The sequence below is a fragment of the Mixophyes fleayi genome, chromosome 3 (genome assembly GCF_038048845.1).
Source record: "Mixophyes fleayi isolate aMixFle1 chromosome 3, aMixFle1.hap1, whole genome shotgun sequence".
In the NCBI taxonomy this organism is placed as follows: Eukaryota; Metazoa; Chordata; class Amphibia; order Anura; family Limnodynastidae; genus Mixophyes; species Mixophyes fleayi.
The window spans coordinates 30,597,621-30,620,746 of record NC_134404.1 but is presented as its reverse complement, the minus strand read 5'-3'; the positions used below and the strand labels follow the sequence as shown (position 1 = coordinate 30,620,746).

General features: G+C 39.9%; 1 protein-coding gene across 6 annotated transcripts in view; it reads left to right on the top strand.

Moving 5' to 3' along the window:
* The window catches only part of SUPT3H (SPT3 homolog, SAGA and STAGA complex component), a 410,193-nt gene that overhangs the window by 312,195 nt on the left and 74,872 nt on the right, over positions 1-23,126 (top strand). For all 6 annotated transcript variants that reach the window (XR_012689525.1, XR_012689527.1, XR_012689528.1 and 3 more), the window contains exons 8-11: positions 3,128-3,240; positions 4,642-4,749; positions 4,829-5,008; positions 18,316-18,426. Coding sequence is in view for 2 of the 6 variants with exons in the window: in XM_075201312.1 (XP_075057413.1) it covers positions 3,128-3,240; positions 4,642-4,749; positions 4,829-5,008; positions 18,316-18,426 (512 nt within the window). In the remaining 4 variants the exon portion in view is untranslated. The remainder of the gene's footprint in view (positions 1-3,127; positions 3,241-4,641; positions 4,750-4,828; positions 5,009-18,315; positions 18,427-23,126) is intronic.

Below are 23,126 nucleotides of genomic sequence, written 5' to 3'. Positions count from 1 at the left end.
TGTGGAGTGGACTGGGATTTCATGGAGTTCCTGTCAGCGAATTTTAAACGAGGACTTGGGCATGAAATGAGTTGCAGCAAAATTTGTGCTCCGAGTGTTTGCCGTTAACCAGAGAGACTAACACAGCTGCCCACACAGCGATGTGTGTTAAGCAATTTTTAGCCTAAAACAACATGATACCTTTGCTTCACCCACCGTAGTCACCCGATCTTGGCCCCTGCAACCTTTTTTTTATTTCTTCGAATGAAAAAAGACCGTAAAGGAAAACGTTTTGCTGATATTGAAGAGGTGAATAAAAAAAGGCAAAAGTACTAAAAGGCATCAACGACGATGAGTTTAAAAAAATGTTTTGAGCAATGGAAAAACAATTTGGACAAATGCATTGATTCAAGTGGAGAGTACTTTGTAGGTGACTGAAGTTTTAAAATGTACAAATAAATACACTATTTTTTTATAAATTGATTCTGGTTTCTTTTGGGTACCCCCTCATACACCATAAAGCCTGAAGTTATGTACAAGAGAGGTAAAAATGTGTAGGTCAATATAATTCCACTGGGTAGCTAAAAATGTAACGTGTGCATAGACCTAATACGCCTCAATCAATATATATTCAGCTGTCTGTTGTCCCTCTTGTTTGCCAAGACCTTGTCGCTTGTGCTGCAGCAGGTATAAGAGATTTTCTAGTTATGAATTGTTGCGGGTGCGCTGTTAGAGGAGCGCTATAAAATGACCTCACCAATCGCCACTTCTGCTTTTGCGGTTGTAAGGGGGGAGGAAGCAACATAGGCACTCCATCCATTGTAGACCTCATCATGCCAAACAGCTGCTAGAGGTTGAGATTTGTAGTTCAAGAACTTTTTATGGGTTTTGCCTGGTCCAGAAGCACAATAATGATGGGTTCAGGCTCATAACCTGTGCAAAGGGATGGTAAAAACTAGATCTGGGATATACATCCCCCTGTGCTTGGTACAATCGGAGAAATACAATTATTCAGATAAGAAAACCTTGAAAACGGTATATATTGTAAATTTATTTCTAGTGTCCCACATTTGTTAGCAAGCTGAATATTTTCCCAATATGACAGCTCCCTTCAGCTATGACATATAAATGCAAATGTCTGCAGGTGTATTGTATGCCCACAAAAAACGATTGCGTGCTAATGCTAATTATAGACCAAATTGCTGGCACCATCACTATATTGTGGATTCGCTTACATTCTAGAGGGGAGGGGCAGATACAATGTGGCTGTACTGAGTAGGGAAGCAGTGATGGGGGTGAAGTAGGAGAGGTAGGAGGAAGGCTGTTACATTGAAAAGATGAGTTGGAAGGCTTAGAGACTGGTGGATAGTCTTTTTAAGATGCGGTAGTGCGTTCCTTTTTGGGAGCACCCCAGGAGAAATCTTGTGTGGAAGAGTGGTTAGAGACGGTGATCATTGGCAGAGCGGAGTGAGCGGGAGGGAGTGTGTATAATATGTGGTTGGAGATATAGGGTGGAGATGAGCGGTTGAGGGCTTAATAGGTGATGGTGAGGAGTTTGAACTGATACTCTAGGGTACAGGGAGTCAGTGTAGCTACTGGCAGTGGTAGAGCGATGGGAGAGGATGAGTATGGCAGCTGCATTGAGGGTGGGTTAAAATGGGGTGAGATGGGTGTAAGGGAGGCCGGAGAGGAGAAGGTTACAGTAATCAATGGGAGAGATAACGAGAAGGTGGATCATCATCATCATCATCACCATTTATTTATATAGCGCCACTGATTCCGCAGCGCTGTACAGAGAACTCATTCACATCAGTGCCTTCCCCATTGGAGCTTACAGTCTAAATTCTCTAACATACATGAAAGGTTTAGTTGCTTCCATGGTAAGAGAGGGCCTGATTCTGGAAGCTGTGTTCATGCAGTTCATTCAGACAATTCCCTTTCAAATTGTTCATATGTTAAGTTTAGTGCCCAAAAAATGTCCTTGTTGTCTGTGGCTGTTTTGGCTTCCTGACCATTAAAACGAGGACTAGAGGAATTATTTTTTATTAGTTAATAAGCAAGTTATTATTATAATAGTTGGTATCTAGATCAAATTAAGTGATTTAGTTCTACATGAAAAAAATAGCTGTTTATAAACCCAAAAAGTACTACTGAAAAGACAGACGTCACTGCCTCTAGTTGTATATTCCTCCAGATCACTAATTGCCTACGTGAAGAAGTACAAGATCTTCCCTAATTATGGGTGTCGGATCGGTGTTGATCAGCCAGAACAAGTTGTCCTGTAGGGTTTAATGACATCGCCCTTGTTTGAGCTACAGGCTGCCGGTTTAATGGGCCCGGCATTAAGTGACCCAGACTAAGCACTGATGTTAGCACCCAATTAAGATGAATGGGGTACTTCACGCCTGTTGTGTGAGGCCATAAATGGTTTTTATTGTTGTGTTCATTTACACTGCGGAGACTTCTGCACGTGTGAGACAAAAACATCTAGTCGGTCACTTGTGTAATTCAATCTGCAGTATCAAAACTCACTGTTCAGGCTCTACCTGACTCCTGCTACTGGTTACATCATAAGAGACATTGAATGGACAGTTGTTGAACTATTGATAAATAAGGATGTATGCCCAAATAATCATTTCTTGACAAACTCATAGACAAAATACTATAAACATCAATACAGAGGTAGATCTCACTTCTAGATAAACATAGTTTGTTCAACCGCTTGATTTTCACATCTAATCTAAATATCATCCATATGCAACAGTTATTGTTAGCTAAATAGACCACACCTCTCTTACACATTTAAAGATTACAGTGGCGGATCCAGAGGGGGGTGATTTGGGCAATCCCCACCCCTAACAAAACTCTGCATACCTCTGAATCACAAACGAGAGGTCTGGTCAAAGCTAAGGAGGGGACAGGACCAGCCAATCAGAGCTAAGGAGGGGCATGGCTATGCTAATCCCACCAGGTCCACCCCTGCCCCCACCAGGACGGAGATGTTAGAGTTGGTCGATAGCAGAACATATTATTTTATGAATTGAACATGGCTTGTGATTATAAACAGTAATGCTTTCCTCCTCATAGATATAAATGAATCTACTTTAACTATAGAATGTGTAGCTAACCCTTTGTATCTAACCAACAGCTAAAAAGGCCTCAAAGTTCCGGGACTGGTTGGACTGCAGCAGCATGGAGATCAAACCCAATGCTGTTGCCATGGAAATACTCTCGTATCTAGCCTATGAAATTGTGGCTCAGGTAAGTGACTTAGTTAGTCCTGCTCCATTGCATTTATTAGCAGATAGTTATTGTCTACTATCTTCTCAACCAAATTTTTTCAGACATGTCAAAGACAATGTAATCCCCACTAGTGGACACAGGGGGTGTGCCTGAATAATTTACTACCTGAGGTGACAACTGATGTGGAGTCCTTCACATACATGTAGACGAGTAGTGAACCAGTAATGTAGACATCTGCAGGAATAAAATGTGCATTTCTCATTATAGGAACAACCCTGTGAGGACATTACTGTATACAATATGCATACCAAAGTCTGGGTCTTACTGTACTAAATAATAATAAGTGTATCAAAAAACTAAGGTATTCCCTACTAAATCTCTCCGACAAGTGGTCTTGGCTTCTTCTTTTTTTTTTTTTTTTTAGTCAAGGTCAACTTTATTGAGCAACAGTAAGTTGCAAATGAGCATCACAAATATCCTATTAGTCCTACACGGTACAAGGAATAACATAGTATTGTAGGAACATAAATAAGAAAAGTATCCGGAGGCAGACGTCGTCATAGTTGGTGGAAAGATAAAAGATAAAAGAAACCCCATAGCAATGAAGATCAATATGGGTCTACAAGATTATTCTGCCATTGGTTAGTGCCAGTACCGGGAATGATGCTTTGTGGGGACCCAACCAGGGAGACTTCCTGCATATCTGGACTATGGGTTGCCTTAGGGTCAAGCAGCTAAGTGTGGAGGTCATGGTGTGTTCAGACTGGGATGTATAAAGTGGGAATAAGTGATCTGTAATGAACAGAAGAGGAGGAAGGAGCAAAGGGGTCTATGGGCAAAATATTGGCTTTTGAGCAGTTAATCTTGAGGTGAGAATATCTGTCCTAGGAGCGTATAAGGGAGCACAGGAGGATATGATGACTAGCTCTCTGGTCAAGGAAGGACTGATATCCCATAGAAATAGCATCTTTCCTGTATCTTTACTGATATGAAGTAGAAATGTTTGATAACATCTGTATGTAAGAGGATGAGTGTGTCAGAAGCCTTGAGGTTCATAACTTTATGCTACAGTAAAACACAGGTCATGGACACTAATCTCACTCTCGCTATTTGAGCTTTTGGTCTCATCTTAGCATCATCAGTCATTTACTCATGTAGGATACACATTTTGCTGTTTAAGATGGAAATGTTCTATTATTTTATGCTTTATATATGAATGTTTCTCTCTTTGGTGTGTTTGGCTGTGTGAGCACAAATGTGATGTCCTTTATTAGCCATGCATGGATGGTTGGATGACTATAAAATGTGAAAGGTACTGATGGGTTATATTAGTTATCAGATAATGTTGACACCTATTGAACATTTTTAGATCTAAAGTAGCTAGTGATGTAATGTATCGTTTAATGTTTCTTATTCTAGTTAGTGGATTTAGCTCTCCTTGTGAAGCAAGATATGTCTCCCAAGACCAGCGACCCATTCTCACACGCAATGACTGCTACTTACATACAAAACCATAATCCTTCAGAGGTAATGACCATACCGTATCTGTCTATCTGCTTGTCTCTATGAATACTAAATAGTAATTCAATATATTTTGTTCTAAAAGTCTCTTTTCCAAGCTCAGCCTTTGAAGAGCAATCCAGACACTCCAGAAAACACCCCGCCTGCCACGCCAAATCCTCCATCAACTGGAGCACAACATATGGGCAAAATCCAGACTGGACCCCTCGGAAATGGGGCACAAATACCAGACTCTGCCAAGGCAAAGCAGAGGAAAAGAAAAAAGGTAGAGAAGACACATGCATGTGTCATTAGTTTCACTGTCATTTACCGACCAGGGAAAATACAGCTGATTTTGTGTAATATTTCAGGAGTGGGTTTCGTTAAAAAGTCTAATAGACCATTTTATACCATGGAAAAGTGCACAATTAAATGTAGGTGTGTGAGTAATCAGTATACATGAGTCATAATTAAAAAGACTTTTAAAGTTTCTTCTCACTAGGGAAAACAGGGATGCATTTTTAAATTTCTCCCAGTAGACGTTGCCTCATGGTGACAGACTGACCTCTGGGTGTAAATGTATCAAGCTGAGAGTTTCCGACAGGTTTGAAAAGTGGAGATGTTGTCTATAGCAACCAATCAGATTCTAGCTGTCATTTTGTAGAATGTACTAAATAAATAACTAGAATCTAACTACACCTCCACTCTTCAAACCTGCTGGAATCTCGAAGCTTGATACATTTACCCCCTAGTGTTGTCTGGTCTGTCAGCTACACAATACCTGGATTGTTAGTAGTGCATTTCTTGCTGTGATGACTTTGGTTTGCATGAAGAGGGCTACAGATATTTTATAATTGGGTTTTAATACATAATAATTTAATACAAAAATTACTCTGTCATTTTTGTCCACCCAACTAGTATAACCGTTAAGTGTGGAAGACTTCCTCCAATTTACCTCCAGTCCAATGCACAGCAAGGATCACCTCTGCCCCCTCCGCGCCATTATCTCATTCCAATAATCACGATGCACAAAATGAAATATGAGGCACCAGTGTGCCTGCTCCATACCTAACCAAAAACTCCCTCGATCCACCCACTTCTTCCATCGGCCATCGCAAACTCATGCTCACCCTCAAGTGTCACCACCTTGCTTGCTCCAGTGTGCTTTGGTGGAGCTATAGGTATACTTGTCCGTGTCCAACAAAAACTTGTTTTAAGTCCACACTGATGATAATACTTTGCTGAAAATTCCCTAGGAATGAACTGCATGTTTTACATAACAGACCCATTTATACATGAACTGTATAAATGGGTCTTATGTTATATTTATAGGCATATACAGATCCACTCAGTCTCCAGTGTAGAGTAGGTAACCCTGGATAATCTCATCATCGTTTTATTTTTCAAGCCATGCTGTAGCCATAAAGGTTGGCGAGTTGCAGGCAATCTTGGCACAGATGTTTAGTCATGATCTTGGTGAACCCAATGTTCCTCTTGCTTCCTCTTGTGGCGTCTGTATATTTTCCTGGCAGCTCTTTTTGGCCACTTTTTCTTTTTTGTAAAGCAAACAAGCAACATAAAAAATAATAGACAGCGTATGTCCTGAGCTATATAATTATACATAAATCTACTGCAAAATAGAAAATAGATCTCCATTGCATAGTTGGCCAGAGCATGTAATAAGCTTGGTAAGCTGCAATAGAAAGATCATAAAACTTCAGATAAAACAATACATACCCGGTACGCTTATAGTGAAAGATGGATGTGGCTTTATAAACCACAAAATAACCCACATTAGGGTGGTCTAATGTCACATGATTTCCATTTGTTGGTTTGTACGCGTCGTTCTGTAATTTTCTCAATAAACTTTGTTTTTCTTCTTCAGCTTCTTTTTGCGTGTTTCGACAATGTGTTAATATGTTTCTGTAATCAAAGCGTTTTCATCATCATCAATATTGATTTATATAGTGCCAGCAGATTCCATAGCGCTTTACAATTGGGAACAAACAGTAACAGTGTCGGACTGGGGCATAAAGGGCCCACCGGGGGACTGCAACACTAGGGGCCCACCAGAGGGGGTGTGGCCAGCCATCAAAGAGGCAGGAGCAGACACTAGAGGGGGAGTGGTCAGTCCACGAAGGACAGCTAGCACCATAGTGTAGTATATAAAGAATGCAGTGTGTATATAAAGAGTGCACAGTCTTGACCTGCCCCTTAGATTGGGCAGAACAGTCACCAAAAAAAAAAATCAGGATTTTCCCACTAGACTCAGAACATTTGACAGACTGTAATATCTATTCTTGTCACCACCTGTGGGCTGCTGGTTTCTTTAGTTGCGGCTTGTCTGGAACCTGGAATGTTGGGGGCCCTATTTGGAAAAAAATGGGTACATTTAGAAAATTCTAACCAGCCCGGCGTTAAATCAATAGGACCCACAATTACAACTTAGGCCTTCCTCCAGCCCCAACATTAAAGTAATAGGATTCCTATTTAATAAATAAACCTATTTCCCTCCCTCCAGACAGCCCCAGCAATAAATTAATAGCATTTACGCATAATAAATATTCCTATTTCCTGCAACTGTCACTGCCATTAAATAATTCATATTCACATTTAATAAATAGACCTCATGCTCCTCAACCTCAGCCCCACATTCAATTAATAGCGCCCAAACCACCTCATCTTAAAATTAATAGTCCCCACTATAATAATAAATTGCCCCATCATCACCCCACAAACAAAATAGCACCCATTAGTTAGCCACCACCTACCACACACACATTACATTGCCACAAACTCGCTGTGCCATCACACACACTGTACTGTGCCCCTTCATCACCATGCTGTGCCTCTTTATGATCACAATGCGCCCTCCATGCTGCTTTTGCTCCCCTCTTCTCCTGGCCACCCTTCATCACCCTGTGCCATGCTGCTTTGGCTGCCCTTCATCACACTATGCCATGCTACTTTACTTCCCCTTCACACTGTGCCTCATCTAACATGCCCTTATTTCCTCATCTCTCATGCCACATTTCTTTCTCTCCCCTCTCCAATGTCCTTAATTATCCATATCCCATTCTTGAAATATATTTTTTAAACATGTTGTAACATGTATTGACTCTTAAATAACTATGGCAAAAAGCATTCACTTAACAAGCTCCTACCTGGAGGCACTGTAAAGTGTCTATTGTATTACACCATTTGTATTCTCTTATAAAATGAGGCTTATTGGCATAATATTTAATTTTTTCCACTGATAACAAAATGTGAGAATTTCTAAAACAGGCTCACTTCACAGTAATTTTCTGCAATGAAGACTGCTGAGACATTAGAATAATGATAATGATGATGGCGCTATGTGATAAAGGAAATGACAAATGCTCTCCAAAACAGAAAAAATATTATATGTGTATATAAAGCAAAATAAAAAATATATGAATATATAATAAATAAATTAAACCAATCCAATTCAATCTAAAGCAATCCTGAATGGGCAATATGAATGGAGGGAAGAAAATATGCACAAATAAATAACAAACAAAAGAGAAAAAAATGCAATCTTTGATAATAAAAAGATACAATCCAAAGAATATCCACTAAAAAGAAACATATAAAAGCATGGAGTGCATCCAAAACTGTAGCGTGTATTGAAAAAAACCAGTCATATGAAGATTACCTCGTAAATAATGTCCCAAAGGTATCCCAAGGATCCTGAAGTCCATTAAATGTAATGAGACTGGCACTGAAGACTCCCTTTTTTCAACTGCGGTGCACCGCCAGCCTCAGTTTGCAAACGATAAACTTCTCTGACACTTCCTCCGCCTTGGAACGCAAGCCTGCGTGTCAAAAGCCGAACTTCCGGTTTTTGGCTAAGAGGCACAGCCACGTACTCGTCCTGCTGTGTAAAAGTAAAAAGTATAACGCTGTCGCGTTTTGGCTCTCTGCAGCTGGCTTGGCACTCGGAACAACGGATTAGGTGGGGGCGTGGCTTACCAGCGTCGGGGCCTACCGGTGGATAGACCGGCTTCCCGTCAGGCCAGTCCGATGCTGAACAGTAATACAACAATACTGGGTAATACATACTTACAGAGAGGTAAGAGGGCCCTGCTCACAGGCTTACAATCTATAGGCTTTTTCATTTCCGTTGCCCTAATCTTTGTCTTTAAGCTGCTCTCTAGATACAGTTGTTCTCAGTTGGATCAGCAGAGCTCATATCGCAGGTCTATGTTAATAGACACATCTGCTTGCTCATGTAAAGACAGAAGGGAGCAAAAGAAAATACTGCAATGTGTTTAGCAAAAGCCGAACAACGAGATTTCCAATCTTGTAAGCTGAATGTCGTAGGAAGGAGAACAACCATTGTAAACCAGTGGTCAAAGTGGAAGTTTTTAGCTGACACACCGACAGGGAAAGGTTGCCAACCCCTGGTGTGTTTTGAACAACAAAAAATTGAATGTTCTACAATGAACAAGTCCAAATCTCAATCGAATTGAGAATCTGTGGCTTTGTTTGAAAATTGCAGTCCACAAGCCTCATCCACCCAACCTCAACAACAATCTGCAAGGAAAGAATGGGCAAAAATCACTCCCCAACGGTGTGCAAACCTGGTGCAAACTTACCCAACAGACTTAAAGTTGATATTGCAGCTGAAGGAGGTGGTTCTGCCAAGTACTACTTATTCAAGCAGTATTTTTCAGTTTTTTTTATTTAAAAAAAATGAATCTACAGAAAATGAATGAGTTTGAAAAATCACTTTAAGAGCTTACTGGTTCCCAATAAAAATACTGACTGGAACAATCTGTCATTTGTAATACATGTTAATTTTTTAAGTTGGTTGAATACTTTTGGAAGTCATTGTATATTAGTGAAAGTTAGGGTGAAGTGGGCATGGGGAAGAGCAGTAGTGTAGGCCATAATATGTAATAATATGGGCAGCACAGTGGGGTCATGAGTTCGATTCACGAACATGGCCTTATCTCTGTGGAGTTTGTATGTTCTCCCCGTGTTTGTGTGGGTTTCCTCCGGGTGCTCCGGTTTCCTCCCACACTCCAATAACCTACTAGTAGGTTACTTGGCTGGTATCAAATTGACCCTAATCTCTCTGTCTGTGTATGTGTGTGTGTATGTGTGTGTGTGTGTGTGTGTGTGTGTGTGTGTGGGAATTTAGACTGTAAGCTCCAATGGGGCAGAGACTGATGTGAGTGAGTTCTCTGTACAGCGCTGCGGAATTAGTGGCGCTATATAAATAAATAGATGATGAATATGTAAGTCTTGGCCTGGGTGCTGTCGTTTTTTGTCATGGGCTACTGGCCTCCTGGACTGCTGAACTTCCTTTATGACCTCTACTATGAACCACATATGTGGGGCTGTGGGCATAATATTTAACCAACATATATCATCATGTTTATGGCACTTTCAGGGATTTGCATGGAATGAGTGTGAATTTAGAATGTGCCTTGATCTTTACATTTTCCTGCGAAAAGTAGATTTCCGATGCCCTACAATAACACACGTGTGCGTGTCTATGTGGAGCCTGTGGGCCTCCCAACATGTGTATTAAGAATTACTTGTTTATTGTCCGTCCCCCCCACCACATCTACCCATATGTCTCCTGCAACACGGATTTATTTTATGTTTTTATGTTAAATGCTGTTTTCTTTCTATGTAACATGAGAATCCTGGACAATATAGAGAATATTTAAAAAGAAAGCAGCATCCAGTGAGGAACAATAGAGTAAAGTATAGTCTTGAAATTTGTTGGAGATACAACGGTATTATTTTAATTTTGATCTCTCTATGGTGTAATACAATTATTCATCTACCCCCGCCCCCCCCCCCACCCAAAATTAATATATATATATATATATATATATATATATATATATATATATATATATATATATACATATACAAGTTAACCCGTGCATGATACTCATGCATTCTAGTCAAAACAAGCTACTTAAGGTGTTAAAAAGGTTCTTGTCATGCATTTGAGCCTAGCCCAGGCCTCCTCAGGGGAAGAGCGTTACCTTCCGACGCAAGCGCCCTTTTTTAACATGGTTTTGTCCACATGTCACCACCTCATCATTTTTCTCCATCACCTCATCCTTCATCTTTATCGCCACATCCTTCATCAAGCTACTTAAGGTGTTAAAAACTCCCCACTGTCACCCCCGGCAACCACCAACCACTCCCAACTGTCACTTCTCCTTCAAGAAATATATAGGTCAGTGTATAACTCTGCCCAGCAGGTGGCGCTGCAGCTTGTTTTTTTTTTCACACACGCCACTAGGCATTTATATAGTAGATATATATATTTATATATATATACACACATATATGTTATATACAGTATATCTGTCAGTGATTTCCAGAGTGTAGGAATAGATATAACTGACCAACAACTAGGACATGGGAGGAATAGGTTAAGGTATGGGAAGAATATCAGCAGCCACGGAACTGAGCGCTTGTACTGATTGGAGTTTGTTTGCTGCTATAATTATGTGGAACTATAAGGATCCTCATCACGGTGCCTATTATAATCCTTTTGTTAAAGTCATAACGAGGAAACGCGTCAAGGGAGCACTTACCTGGGACTCTTGTCCTCACTAGCCTGCCTTTAGGTCTGCTTTGAGACCTGAAATCTGTCTCCTGTTGTCGTCTTTGGCATACTATTGTGAATTACAGATAAGCCTTTATTATTCTTATTTAATGTACGGACATTTGTATGTCTCATTTTATTGTTTTTAATTTATTTGTTTTTACATTTTTTATACTGAAAGCCTGAGGTGTTTATCACTCTATAAAGAGTCTTATGTAAAGGGCATACTTCACTATGGCACTTTTCTTTTGAGTTATAGTCCTCCTGTGGAATTATAATTCCAATTACAACCGATAATTATCGGTTCACTGAAATACTGCATTGAAGAAGATTCCTGCTTCCAGCAATATTTACATCAGATAAGCCTAGTTTTTATTTCCTTTTGATACGCAGCTGTCATCCACCTATGATATTGCAGCATTTAAAACTTTATCTACACAATGTGTGGCGCTTCAGTCTTTCATATATTTTTTAGGTTTTGCAAGTGCAATTAGGTGCTATTGGACGTGGAGCAGCCTACTGTGTGTTACTCTGTGTGTCCACAATTCAAGTTATTTAGTGAGTCACTAAGCGCTGTTATATATACACAGCATATCTGTCAGTCTGTCAGTGTTTGCCAGGGTGTAGGAATAGACATAATTGCCCAACATGTAGGACATGGATGGGGTAGGTCAAGGTATGAGACAGATAGCTGCTTAGGGAGAAGGTCCAATCATGCTTGGTAGAGTGTCCAAAGTGGTGGCACTGTTCCCCTGTATGAAACTGCCATCAGGAGGCCAAACAGTGGGTGCATTACATCATTATATACGACGTCTGGAAAATTGTGACCGACACCTGCCCATCTGCAGGTTGGCCGCTCTGAACCTCTCCGAAATTGGAGTGACTTCATTTCCAAAGTATAAACTTACAAATCCTTCTCGACAGTACAAAAAGGGAAAAAAAAAAGTCCATGTAACATTTTGATAAATAAGTAAGTTTCCTCAGTCTAATTAATGGAAGATTTTGACGCAATTTCCTCTTCATGTCCTATGTGAATAATGAATATATAGGAATCTTGGTTTATTCATCCATATTTAAGATGCCAGTTACTGGAACTGTAGGAAGGTTACATAGTTACATAGTTGATGAGGTTGAAAAAAGACACCAGTCCATCAAGTTCAACCTATTTTGGATCTCCTGCGATCCTGCACTTATATTTGTAATTAATCCAGAGTAGGCAACCGCCCATCTGTTTCAATTTTGAAAATCCCCCCCAGACTCAATATTGCAATCCAATTTTTACCCTATATCCACTACTATCCTTTATTTTAAATTAACGGTCGTATCCCTGGATACACCTTTCCGCTAAAGATTTGTCTAACCCTTTCTTAAACATATCTATTGAATCTGCCATCACAACCTTCCCTGGCAATGAATTCCATATCTTGACTGCCCTTACTGTAAAGAACCCCTTCCTTTGCTGGTTGTGAAATTTCCTCTCCTCTAACCTTAGGGGATGACCACGTGTCCTGTGTATGGTCCTTGGGGTAAAAAGTTCCCATGAAAGCTCTCTGTATTGACCCCTAATGTATTTGTACATAGTAATCATATCTCCCCTTAGACGCCTCTTTTCTAAAGTAAACATGCCTAAACTGGCTAACCTTTCCTCATAACTTAATGACTCCATACCCTTTATCAATTTTGTCGCCCTTCTCTGAACCCTTTCTAGTTCCAAATTATCTTTTTTATAGAGTGGTGCCCAGAACTGTACTGCATATTCAAGATGAGGTCTTACCAATGATTTATACAGTGGCAAAATTACACTGTCTTCCCTTGCATCTATGCCCCTTTTTATGCATGCCAATACTTAGTTTGCCCTTGCAGCTGCTGCTTGACATTGAGCACTATTGCTAAGTCTACTGTCTACGAGCACTCCCAAATCCTTTTCCATTATAGATTCTCCCAAATTAATTCCATTTAATTTATAGATTGCGTTCTTGTTTTTGATCCCTGAATGCATAACCTTACATTTATCTGTGTTAAACCTCATATTCCATTTAGCCGCCCAATCCTCCAGTTTATTTAAGTCTCTCTGTAGAGAAGCTACATCTTGCTCTGATTTTATTACCTTACAGAGTTTAGTGTCATCTGCAAAAATAGAAACTTTACTCTCTAAACCATCACCAAGGTCATTAATAAATATATTAAAAAGGAGTGGTCCCAGCACGGAACCTTGAGGAACTCCACTTAAGACCTTTGACCAATTAGAAAATGTTCCATTTATCACAACTCTCTGTTCCCTATTCTCTAACCAGTTTTCGATCCAAGTACAAATTTTGATTTCTAGACCCAGTTCCCTTATTTTGTAAACCAACCTCTTGTGTGGCACTGTATCAAAGGCCTTTGCAAAATCTAAGTAGACCACATCTACTGTCCTGCCCTGGTCTAAGTTCCCACTAACTTCCTCGTAGAAACTAATTAGATTAGTTTGACATGACCTATCCCTCACAAAGGTGACGCTATGTATGTGTGTGCTATGGCTTGCACAGCGGTAGGACTGTACACACAACAACTGGAGCTTTTCTATCAATTATCCTACCGCTGACTGGCGCTGGGTGATTATCTTTTTGCAAGGATGTATTTTCATCCATTTTTCAATAATGAATCTCTTTTAAGTGAGTGCATTGCTTTTTCCATGAATGCTAAAGCAGACGTAGTAATTTCACGACAAAAAAATGGAAATCAAGGAAAAATGGTATTTTAATAGAGGAAAAATATGTTTGCAAATTAGTCTGCTAAACTATACAGAAGCCCATGGAACAGTCATCAAAGGACAATTTACAGCAGAGCGAACGTTGGTGCTGGTGGTCTGACCGGCTTTGCCGTATGAGAAAAGTATTAAGCGGAACATTTTCTTTTACGTCGTGGTTTATGCAGATTGCATGGCAAACATGAATGGTGTGTTATTTTTACATCTCTTTGGAGTCTTCATTTATGCAGTTTGTAGGAGATTAATTGTGACTATATTTGTCCTACTCTGCAAGAGTTACTGTTTGCTAATTATTTCTGTTGGCAGAGCCAAGTATTCAGAGCCATTCTACCGGGACTTCATTCTTTCAGTATCAGCAGACAAGAAATTAAACTGATTTACTGCAGTCAGTGCGAATAAGTTCACTTGTGACCACGTCTTATAAACTCGTACTGTGTGTGGGTGTCTGTCTGTACCGGTCCATCTACTGTAGCTCGCTATCCTGTATTTTAAGAACAGAAAATCGCAATTAAAACAAATAAAAAATGTATCCAGCAATGCCAATGAAAATAATCTATGCTGCCTTGATAATTGGTAATAATAAATTACTAATTCATTGACTCATTTAATTAATAGACAATTTAGAAATAATTAGTTTGTAGCAAACAATAATTCTGTAAAATGAGGATCGTTATTATTATTATAATTGAGAGTGTAATAAAATAAGGCAGGGCATGAGCAAACAAGGATATAAGAGAGCCCTGCTCGCAAGATGATATAGGAAAATCATTTCCTACATCATCATCTTCATTTATATAGCGCCACCAATTCTGCAGCGCTGTACAGAGAATACTTGCGTTCACATCAGTCCCTGTCCCTTTGGAGCTTACATTCTAAATTCCCTACCCCACACACACACACACACACACACAGATTAGGGTTCATTTTGTCAGCAGCCAATTAATCTGTTTTTAGAGTGAGGGAGGAAACCTGGAGGGAACCCACGCAAACACGGGGAGAACATACAAACCCCTCACAGATAAGGCCATGTTCGGGAATCAAACTTGTGACCCCAGCGCTGTGAGTCAGAAGTGCTAACCACTGAGCCACTGTGCTGTATGAGGTTAACTGCCACCTATTGCACATTTATCCAGCCAGACTGCTGTGGGGAACAGTGCATAGTTGGTCTATTTGGGCCAGTCAGTTATGTTGATTTGGGGGTCAGTAGGCTTTTTGAGGATAGAAAGGGGTTTGGTGGTAGCTTAGGTGGGTTGAGAAGATGGTTCTGGAATTTGGAAAGTTTGACGACATGGGTGAGTTTTCAAGGAACGCTTGAAGGTTTTAAGGTTAGAGGAAAGTCTTGCTGTACGCAGAAGGGCATTCCGAAGAGTGGGTGCTTTCCAAGAAAAGTCCTGTTACCGGGAGCAGGTAATATTTGGATGAGGAGCCCAGTTTTTGTGCAGAGTGCAAGGAAGCCACCCAAAATGCAATTTTTTGGAGTTGCAACCCACAGATTGAAAACCATGTTTTACATTAATGTTTATTGTCCCTCTTTAGATCTTTGAGATTTTGGCAAGTATGCTGTTTCTTATGAGAAGTATAAATCATCATCATTTATTTATACCTATAGAGCACGCACCTCTTAAACTTCTTCCACTGTGACTCAAATTATACTTGTAAATTATCTACCGGACCCATGGTTCTTTTTTTTTTGTGTCTCATACTTGTGATGTCATCAGCGTCTAGTGATTTGATAGGCTGCATGCTTATGAATATTGTTGCAGCCCATAATATGGCTGTCTCCACTGTTCATGTAGATGATGGGTCCACGTTGAATTAGAAGAAATTAGTAGGTAGTATACAATGACTTGTCAAATGAGATTATGGCAGCCCAATTTAAACAGCATGGGCGGCCCCAAGCTATTGTTTAGGAAACCCTTGTTGTACAAGGTATTATTCCTATTCAGGTGATAATATATTGATAGTTGTACATAAACTAGCTTCTAGGAAATTAGAAAATGAAAGGCACGTTGCAAAAGAAAGTAAGACAAACCCCAAAAAGTTTTTTAAGTATATAAATAGCAAAAGGATTAAAAAAGATAATATAGGACCCCTAAGAAGTGAGATGGGTGAATTGATAAATGATACTAAGGAAAAAGCAGAGGTATTTAACACGTTCTTTTCTTCAGTATTTACCAGAGAGGAACAAATGGCAGGAGTAATACATAAAAATGGAAATGAAACCATGCCATTAATTAATACTTGGTTGTCAGAGGAAGAAGTCCAAAGGCGACTGAAGAATATTAAGATAAATAAAGCTCCAGGTCCAGATGGCATACACCCATGGGTCCTTATGGAGTTAAACTCAGGAATAGCTAGACCGCTATTCTTAATTTTCAGAGATTCAATCTCATCAGGCTCAGTACCAAGGGATTGGCGAATAGCAGATGTGGTGCCGTTGTTTAAAAAGGGGACGAGATCACAACCAGAGAATTATAGACCTGTAAGTCTGACATCAATAGTGGGGAAACTACTGGAAGGTATTTTAAGGGACAGTATTCAGGATTACTTGGTACGCAATAAAATTATTAGTGGGAATCAACATGGATTTGTGAGGGATAGGTCATGTCAAACTAATCTAATTAGTTTCTACGAGGAAGTTAGTGGGAACTTCAACCAGGGCAGGACAGTAGATGTGGTCTACTTAGATTTTGCAAAGGCCTTTGATACAGTGCCACACAAGAGGTTGGTTTACAAAATAAGGGAACTGGGTCTAGGAATCAAAATTTGTACTTGGATCGAAAACTAGTTAGAGAATAGGGAACAGAGAGTTATGATAAATGGAACATTTTCTAATTGGTCAAAAGTCTTAAGTGGAGTACCTCAAGGTTCCGTGCTGGGGCCACTCCTTTTTAATATATTTATTAATGACCTTGGTGATGGTTTAGAGAGTAAAGTTTCTATTTTTGCAGATGACACTAAACTCTGTTAGGTAATAAAATCAGAGCAAGATGTAGCTTCTCTACAGAGGGACTTAAATAAACTGGAGGATTGGGCGGCCAAATGGAATATGAGGTTTAACACGGATAAATGTAAGGTTATGCATTAAGGGATCAAAAACAAGAACAGCAATATATAAATTAAATGGAATTAATTTAGGAGAATCTATAATGGAAAAGGATTTGGGAGTGCTCGTAGACAGTAGACTTAGCAATAGTGCTCAATGTCAAGCAGCAACTGCAAGGGCAAACAAAGTATTGGCATGCATAAAAAGGGGCATAGATGCAAGGGAATACAGTGTAATTTTGCCACTGTATAAATCGTTGGTAAGACCTCATCTTGAATATGCAGTACAGTTCTGGGCACCACTCTATAAAAAAGATAATTTGGAACTAGAAAGGGTTCAGAGAAGGGCGACAAAATTGATAAAGGATATGGAGTCATTAAGTTATGAGGAAAGGTTAGCCAGTTTAGGCATGTTTACTTTAGAAAAGAGGCGTCTAAGGGGAGATATGATTACTATGTACAAATACATTAGGGGTCAATACAGAGAGCTTTCATGGGAAATTTTTACCCCAAGGACCATACACAGGACACGTGGTCATCCCCTAAGGTTAGAGGAGAGGAAATTTCACAACCAGCAAAGGAAGGAGTTCTTTACAGTAAGGGCAGTCAAGATATGGAATTCATTGCCAGGGAAGGTTGTGATGGCAGATTCAATAGATATGTTTAAGAAAGGGTTAGACAAATTTTTAGCGGAAAGGTGTATCCAGGGATACGACCGTTAATTTAAAATGAAGGATAGTAGTGGATATAGGGTAAAAATAGGACTGCAATATTGAGTCTGGGGGGATTTTCACAATTGAAACAGATTGGCGGTTGCTTACTCTGGATCAATTTCAAATATAAGTGCAGGATCGCAGGACATCCAAAATAGGTTGAACTTGATGGACTGGTGTCTTTTTTCAACTATGTTACTACTATGTTACTATGTTACTATGTTCACACATCATTTTAAAGATTCCAGGCAAAAGTTAAACCTTCTATAGGCCTAATTAAGGATAGATTGTGTAGCACTCTCTGATTTGTCATGAGATAATTTATATATAGTATGTGGCAGTAACAGTGTCTGTACCCAGATACATATGCGGAACAGTAAGTCTGTGCATCGCATCCATGAGCTTGAGTTTCACGTCTCTTATGTATGGAGGTCCCGTTGTGTGTTTCTGATTTAATAACAGCTCGTGGGTCTTCTCTGTTGCAGAGCGCGGCAGCCGGTGGGATTGAGTCTAACAGTGATGCCATCCAGCCCAGCCACATCAGAGAGGCCATACGGCGCTACGGCCACAAGATTGGTCCGCTCTCCCCATTCACGGTACGTAATAACAGAGTCGAAAAAAAAAAGTTATATTTGTGATCTCCAGATTTCATCTTCAAGTGGTCTTATGAAGAAGCCTTGGAATTGTTAAGAACAATTTGTGGTCGCTGTAATTTTCTTTGTAAAAATGAAATATTTCTCCCGGGAAATAAAACTCCGTCATTTCTGTCTCTTTTTTGGAAACATAAATGTATTTTTATACAATATATTTATTTCACTTGCATATTAGGCATGCTTAAGGCAGTTAATTCAACGTTTTAGTCAGCAAGCATAAGTTATTTGAAAGTTTTTTCCAACCATATAAATCCTAAAACATAAAATAGTCTGTAATTATTAAGTTAAAATACTGCACATAAAAATATAGGTTTCTGATGGCTGTGCATGCCAATATACTGCTCTTAAAACGGCTACTTACACGTCATCCTGAGTGAAGCAGACAGTGATTTTATTGGACCTGGAGAGACGCGATTTTTCCAACAACAAAAAAAGTCTCTGCAAAACATCGGACTAGTTTTCTGTCTCTTGGCCATTCAGTTCATCCAAACGGCTGTAAAGTATATCTGTTTATCTATATAATGAGAATGATGAAGTGTCTTTATGAAAACCGTGGGGCCTGTTTAAAGTGATTGAAAAAGTGGAGTTTATGCTGTGTTACCTAATACAGCGCTTAGAACCACCTACATCATTTTGCCTATTTAAAAAGAGTAGAAGAGTCTTTTCCATATAATCATTAGAAATCATTAAAATCCCCAGCTAAGGACCGAGTAAGCAGAATTCTGGACTTCCAAGTAGTTTAAATTCTGCTTTTGGTTGAATAAATCAAGTGAAAAAATACCAGGACTGTGTAAAAAACGCAAATAAAAACAAGAAAGACAAAGGGGGCAAGTAGACATTTTTTTTTCCAAAATTAATTAAAGAAGGTAGATGGTTTGCCAAGATGATTAAATTGTCAAAAGATTTACTTTGGCAAAATGAATTAATAAGAAATATAAAGAATGAGGAACTCTTGTCGGATTTTTTATTCCTTTTCTAAAATGACGATTTGACTGTAATGACAGATTTTTTTTTTCTCTATTGATGTCAATGATCTTAGTTTCAACATCATCATCACCATTTATTTATATAGCGCCACTAACTCTGCAGCGCTGTACAGAGAACTCACTCACATCAGTCCCTGCCCCGTTGGAGCTTACAGTCTAAGCACATAGACATAGAGAGAGATTAGGGTCAATTTGATAGCAGCCAATTAACCTACTAGTATGTTTTTGGAGTGTGGGAGGAAACCGGAGCACCCGGAGGAAACCCACGCAAACACGGGGAGAATATACAAACTCCACACAGGCCATGGGGTCAGGAATCGAACTCATGACTCCAGTGCTGTGAGGCAGGGGTGTTAACCACTAAGCCACTGTGCTGCACCATAGAAAGTAATGCGTTGTACCTGCTCTGTGGATCAACATATAGCTGAAGAGAGGGTTTCAGATATTCATATGAAATAGATAGATAGCAATAAGTCTGGTCAATATCAAGTATACTACAATGGGCTTTTTCACAGCAGACAGTCTGCAGAAACACTACCTCAGTTCTTTTAACTAGTCTTCTATAGTCAGCACTTACCAGAACGCATGAAATTATATGGATTTTAATTAATAATCTGTCCCATCTTCAGCTCCAGCTTGAGGTGTAGAAACTTCTGAGGTTAGGACTGATGACAGTTTTGAAGACAGATGAATAGTTTTTATCTTCTGTATGTTTCTACTTGCCCAATAATGATGATATTGATAGATCATATTATTTTCAGGCATTGTAGTACGGATGGGGGCCATGCTTGCTGCAGCGTTAGGCCAGTTGTCCGATAGTTCCGATAATATTGCCCTGGGTTGTGACCAGCTTTATTTCCATGTCCAGCCTCTGCTTCAGTTGAAGAACTCTCTAAAAAAAAGTTCCAAAGCAGGAACTGAAGAAAGTCTAGAACAGCATTGAAGACATCTTCCAGATGCCCATACTCAACTTCATCCTTGATTTTGTAGGGTGAGACTCAGTAGAGTTCCACTGCCTGAAATACATCAAGCTCCAAACCTCTTCTCTGCTTCTGCTGAAGAGATATTAAAGAAAAAAAACCTATTGAAGAATGCTTCCATATATCAACACCTTAGAACTCAACAGCTTTGAGTTTTTAGGATGGAACTCATCTGACTGTCATCGCTAAACATCTTCTCTTCTTCTCCTGAAGAAACCACTGAGGACGGTGCTGAGGACAGCACTAAAGAAAGCTCTATCGTCTCCATCTGCTTTGATGAAAAATCCTGTCAATAATGTCATTAGCAGAGATAGAAGATACTTCTCCTAAGAGATCACTTGTCCTACCCTTAAGTAGAAACCACAGGTCTGAAGTGCTTTATGATCTCACCCTCTGAAAATAGGGTTTGACAGAATTCTTCACAAGTGAACGCAGCAAACCTTCAGGACCCATGCCAAGTTTTGCCTGAATAGAATTGTTTATTGTATTCTGCTACCGTCCTTGGTCTTCACCATGAACTCGCCCATTTCTGGACCATGTTTCCAAAAACAGATTTCCTCTCTGTGCAATTTTCATTCAGCTTTCACCATTATGGCCCATTCAATACCTTTTACTTTACCCCTATGTCTTAAACCATCGGTTCACATTTTCATTTAATATAGTGGAATATGTTGGTGTTTTATCACCCTGTGTTTGCGTGGGTTTCCTCTGAGTGCTCTGGGTTCCTCCCAAACTTCAAAAACATACTGGTAGGTTAATTGGGTGCTAATTGTGTGTGTGTTAGAGAATTTAGACTATAAGCTCCAATGGGGCAAGGACTGATGTGAATGACAAATATTCTCTGTGCAGGGCGGATTTAGTGTCACTATATGTTTCAGAAGTCACCAAAGAATTTCATGAAAGTATAAAAGCACGAGGTGGTACGTAGGAAGCATAACTGTAAGGCAATGTCACCCCACCTAATAGGGGGGAGGGGGGGCAGTTGTTTCTTATATTGGTTTTGAGATTATATATATATATTATTAGAAAGAAACTAAACATTTTGGTATTTTTATTACAATTTTATTAAGTTTTGGTTTAAGAGAGAAAAGAAAGCTCAAGTTCAGGAAATTAGCAACTTTTTGGACCTTGGAGCCAATTTGTCAATCTGGTATGAGAACCTCTCTGAAACAAACAGATGGTCTGTCTTGGCAGATTGTATGAAATGGCTTAGCTTCCACTTTCTGGCAAATATTTGGTGTCCATCTTTGAGTGCCAACCTGTGCTATAACCTAGCTCTACTTTCATCGTTTCACATACTTCTGGTGAGTGACGTTTAACGTGCACCGCCGTCTCCATACAGCGGAGGCAGCCATTTTGTGTCATGTGAGTGCCGTCTAGCTATTTTATAAGAACCAACAACATCTCTGAGGCACAGAGCAAATTGTTGGGGGTCATTGTCATAAATATTGGTTCTGACCCCAAAATAGCTGCCACTGTGTATTTGTGATGGATGCGCAGTGATGCCACGCCAGCAGGAATTTCTGCAATGACCTAATAGTGTAAGTAGATAATAGCAGGTCTTTATTCCCACCCCAGTCCACTCTCTCTCACTGAAATCGCACTCGCTCACCAAGATCATCTCCAACCTAAACAGACACCAGCACACTACAGAGCGTACATCTTTCACATTCTGGCGCAGATAAGGGATCTACATGTATACTCGATAGATGACAGATAGACTCAGCGGGCAGGCAGACTGAGGAGACACGTGGAGTTACCTCTAGTTCCATGTGCTACTTATCACTAAAGGAGACCTATAGGCGTTGACGGGTTTAGTTTTATGCCCTTGGTTTAACCACTTAATAGCTGGAATATTTGTACAAAACAAGCATGGCGTGGCCGGCTTCCAGCGGATTATACATGATACCACAGCAGACACCGTAAGAAGTTGGAGACAATGGGAAGTGTATTTAGGGTAGATTAAGTGCCATTCTATAACTGTGATTACAGACTGTACTTTGTAGTGCTCCCTGCTGAAGGATTACCCAGAGCGATTTGGCTCTCCTGTCTGCTTTCTGTCAGTGTAAGACTAACACTCATTCTTCTCACTGCTTGTATTTATTATATACACAGCACTAAGTTATGTCTTTAGTACTCACTTTACGATCTTATTATTATGTCAGGGAGGTGTTTAATTATTTTCCTGCAGTTTCTCTTATTTGTCATGCTGGCAAGGGTCATACGTTTAGAACACTATGGTAAATGAGATTTTACAAGTAGTGGAGATTATCTATGAAATGTTTGCTTAAACTTTACAACAGCGCAGAAAAACCTGACTCAGGGAACGAGAGCGTTCTGTGAAAGGCCGAGGTGTGAGACCAACAGGATCGAGCTGGATTCTTTAGCTCTGTAACATATCTTGTATAGCCTAGACCAGGCTTAGTCAACCGATGATTCTCCAGCTGTTATGGAACTACAAGTCCCAGTACGACTAGCCATTCTCTGTAGGACCAGCAGAAACATGCTGTATTCTTTACATATGCATCATGCCTTAGATCATTGACGGGCAACATGAAGAAGCAGGAAGGGCCCTACAGACCTCAAAGGGGGCCCCACAGAGGAATGCGAGAGTGCACTGTGTACATCCCCCTCCTCCGGGTATGCCCCGTGACCTACGTGCACTGTGTAGCGCAGG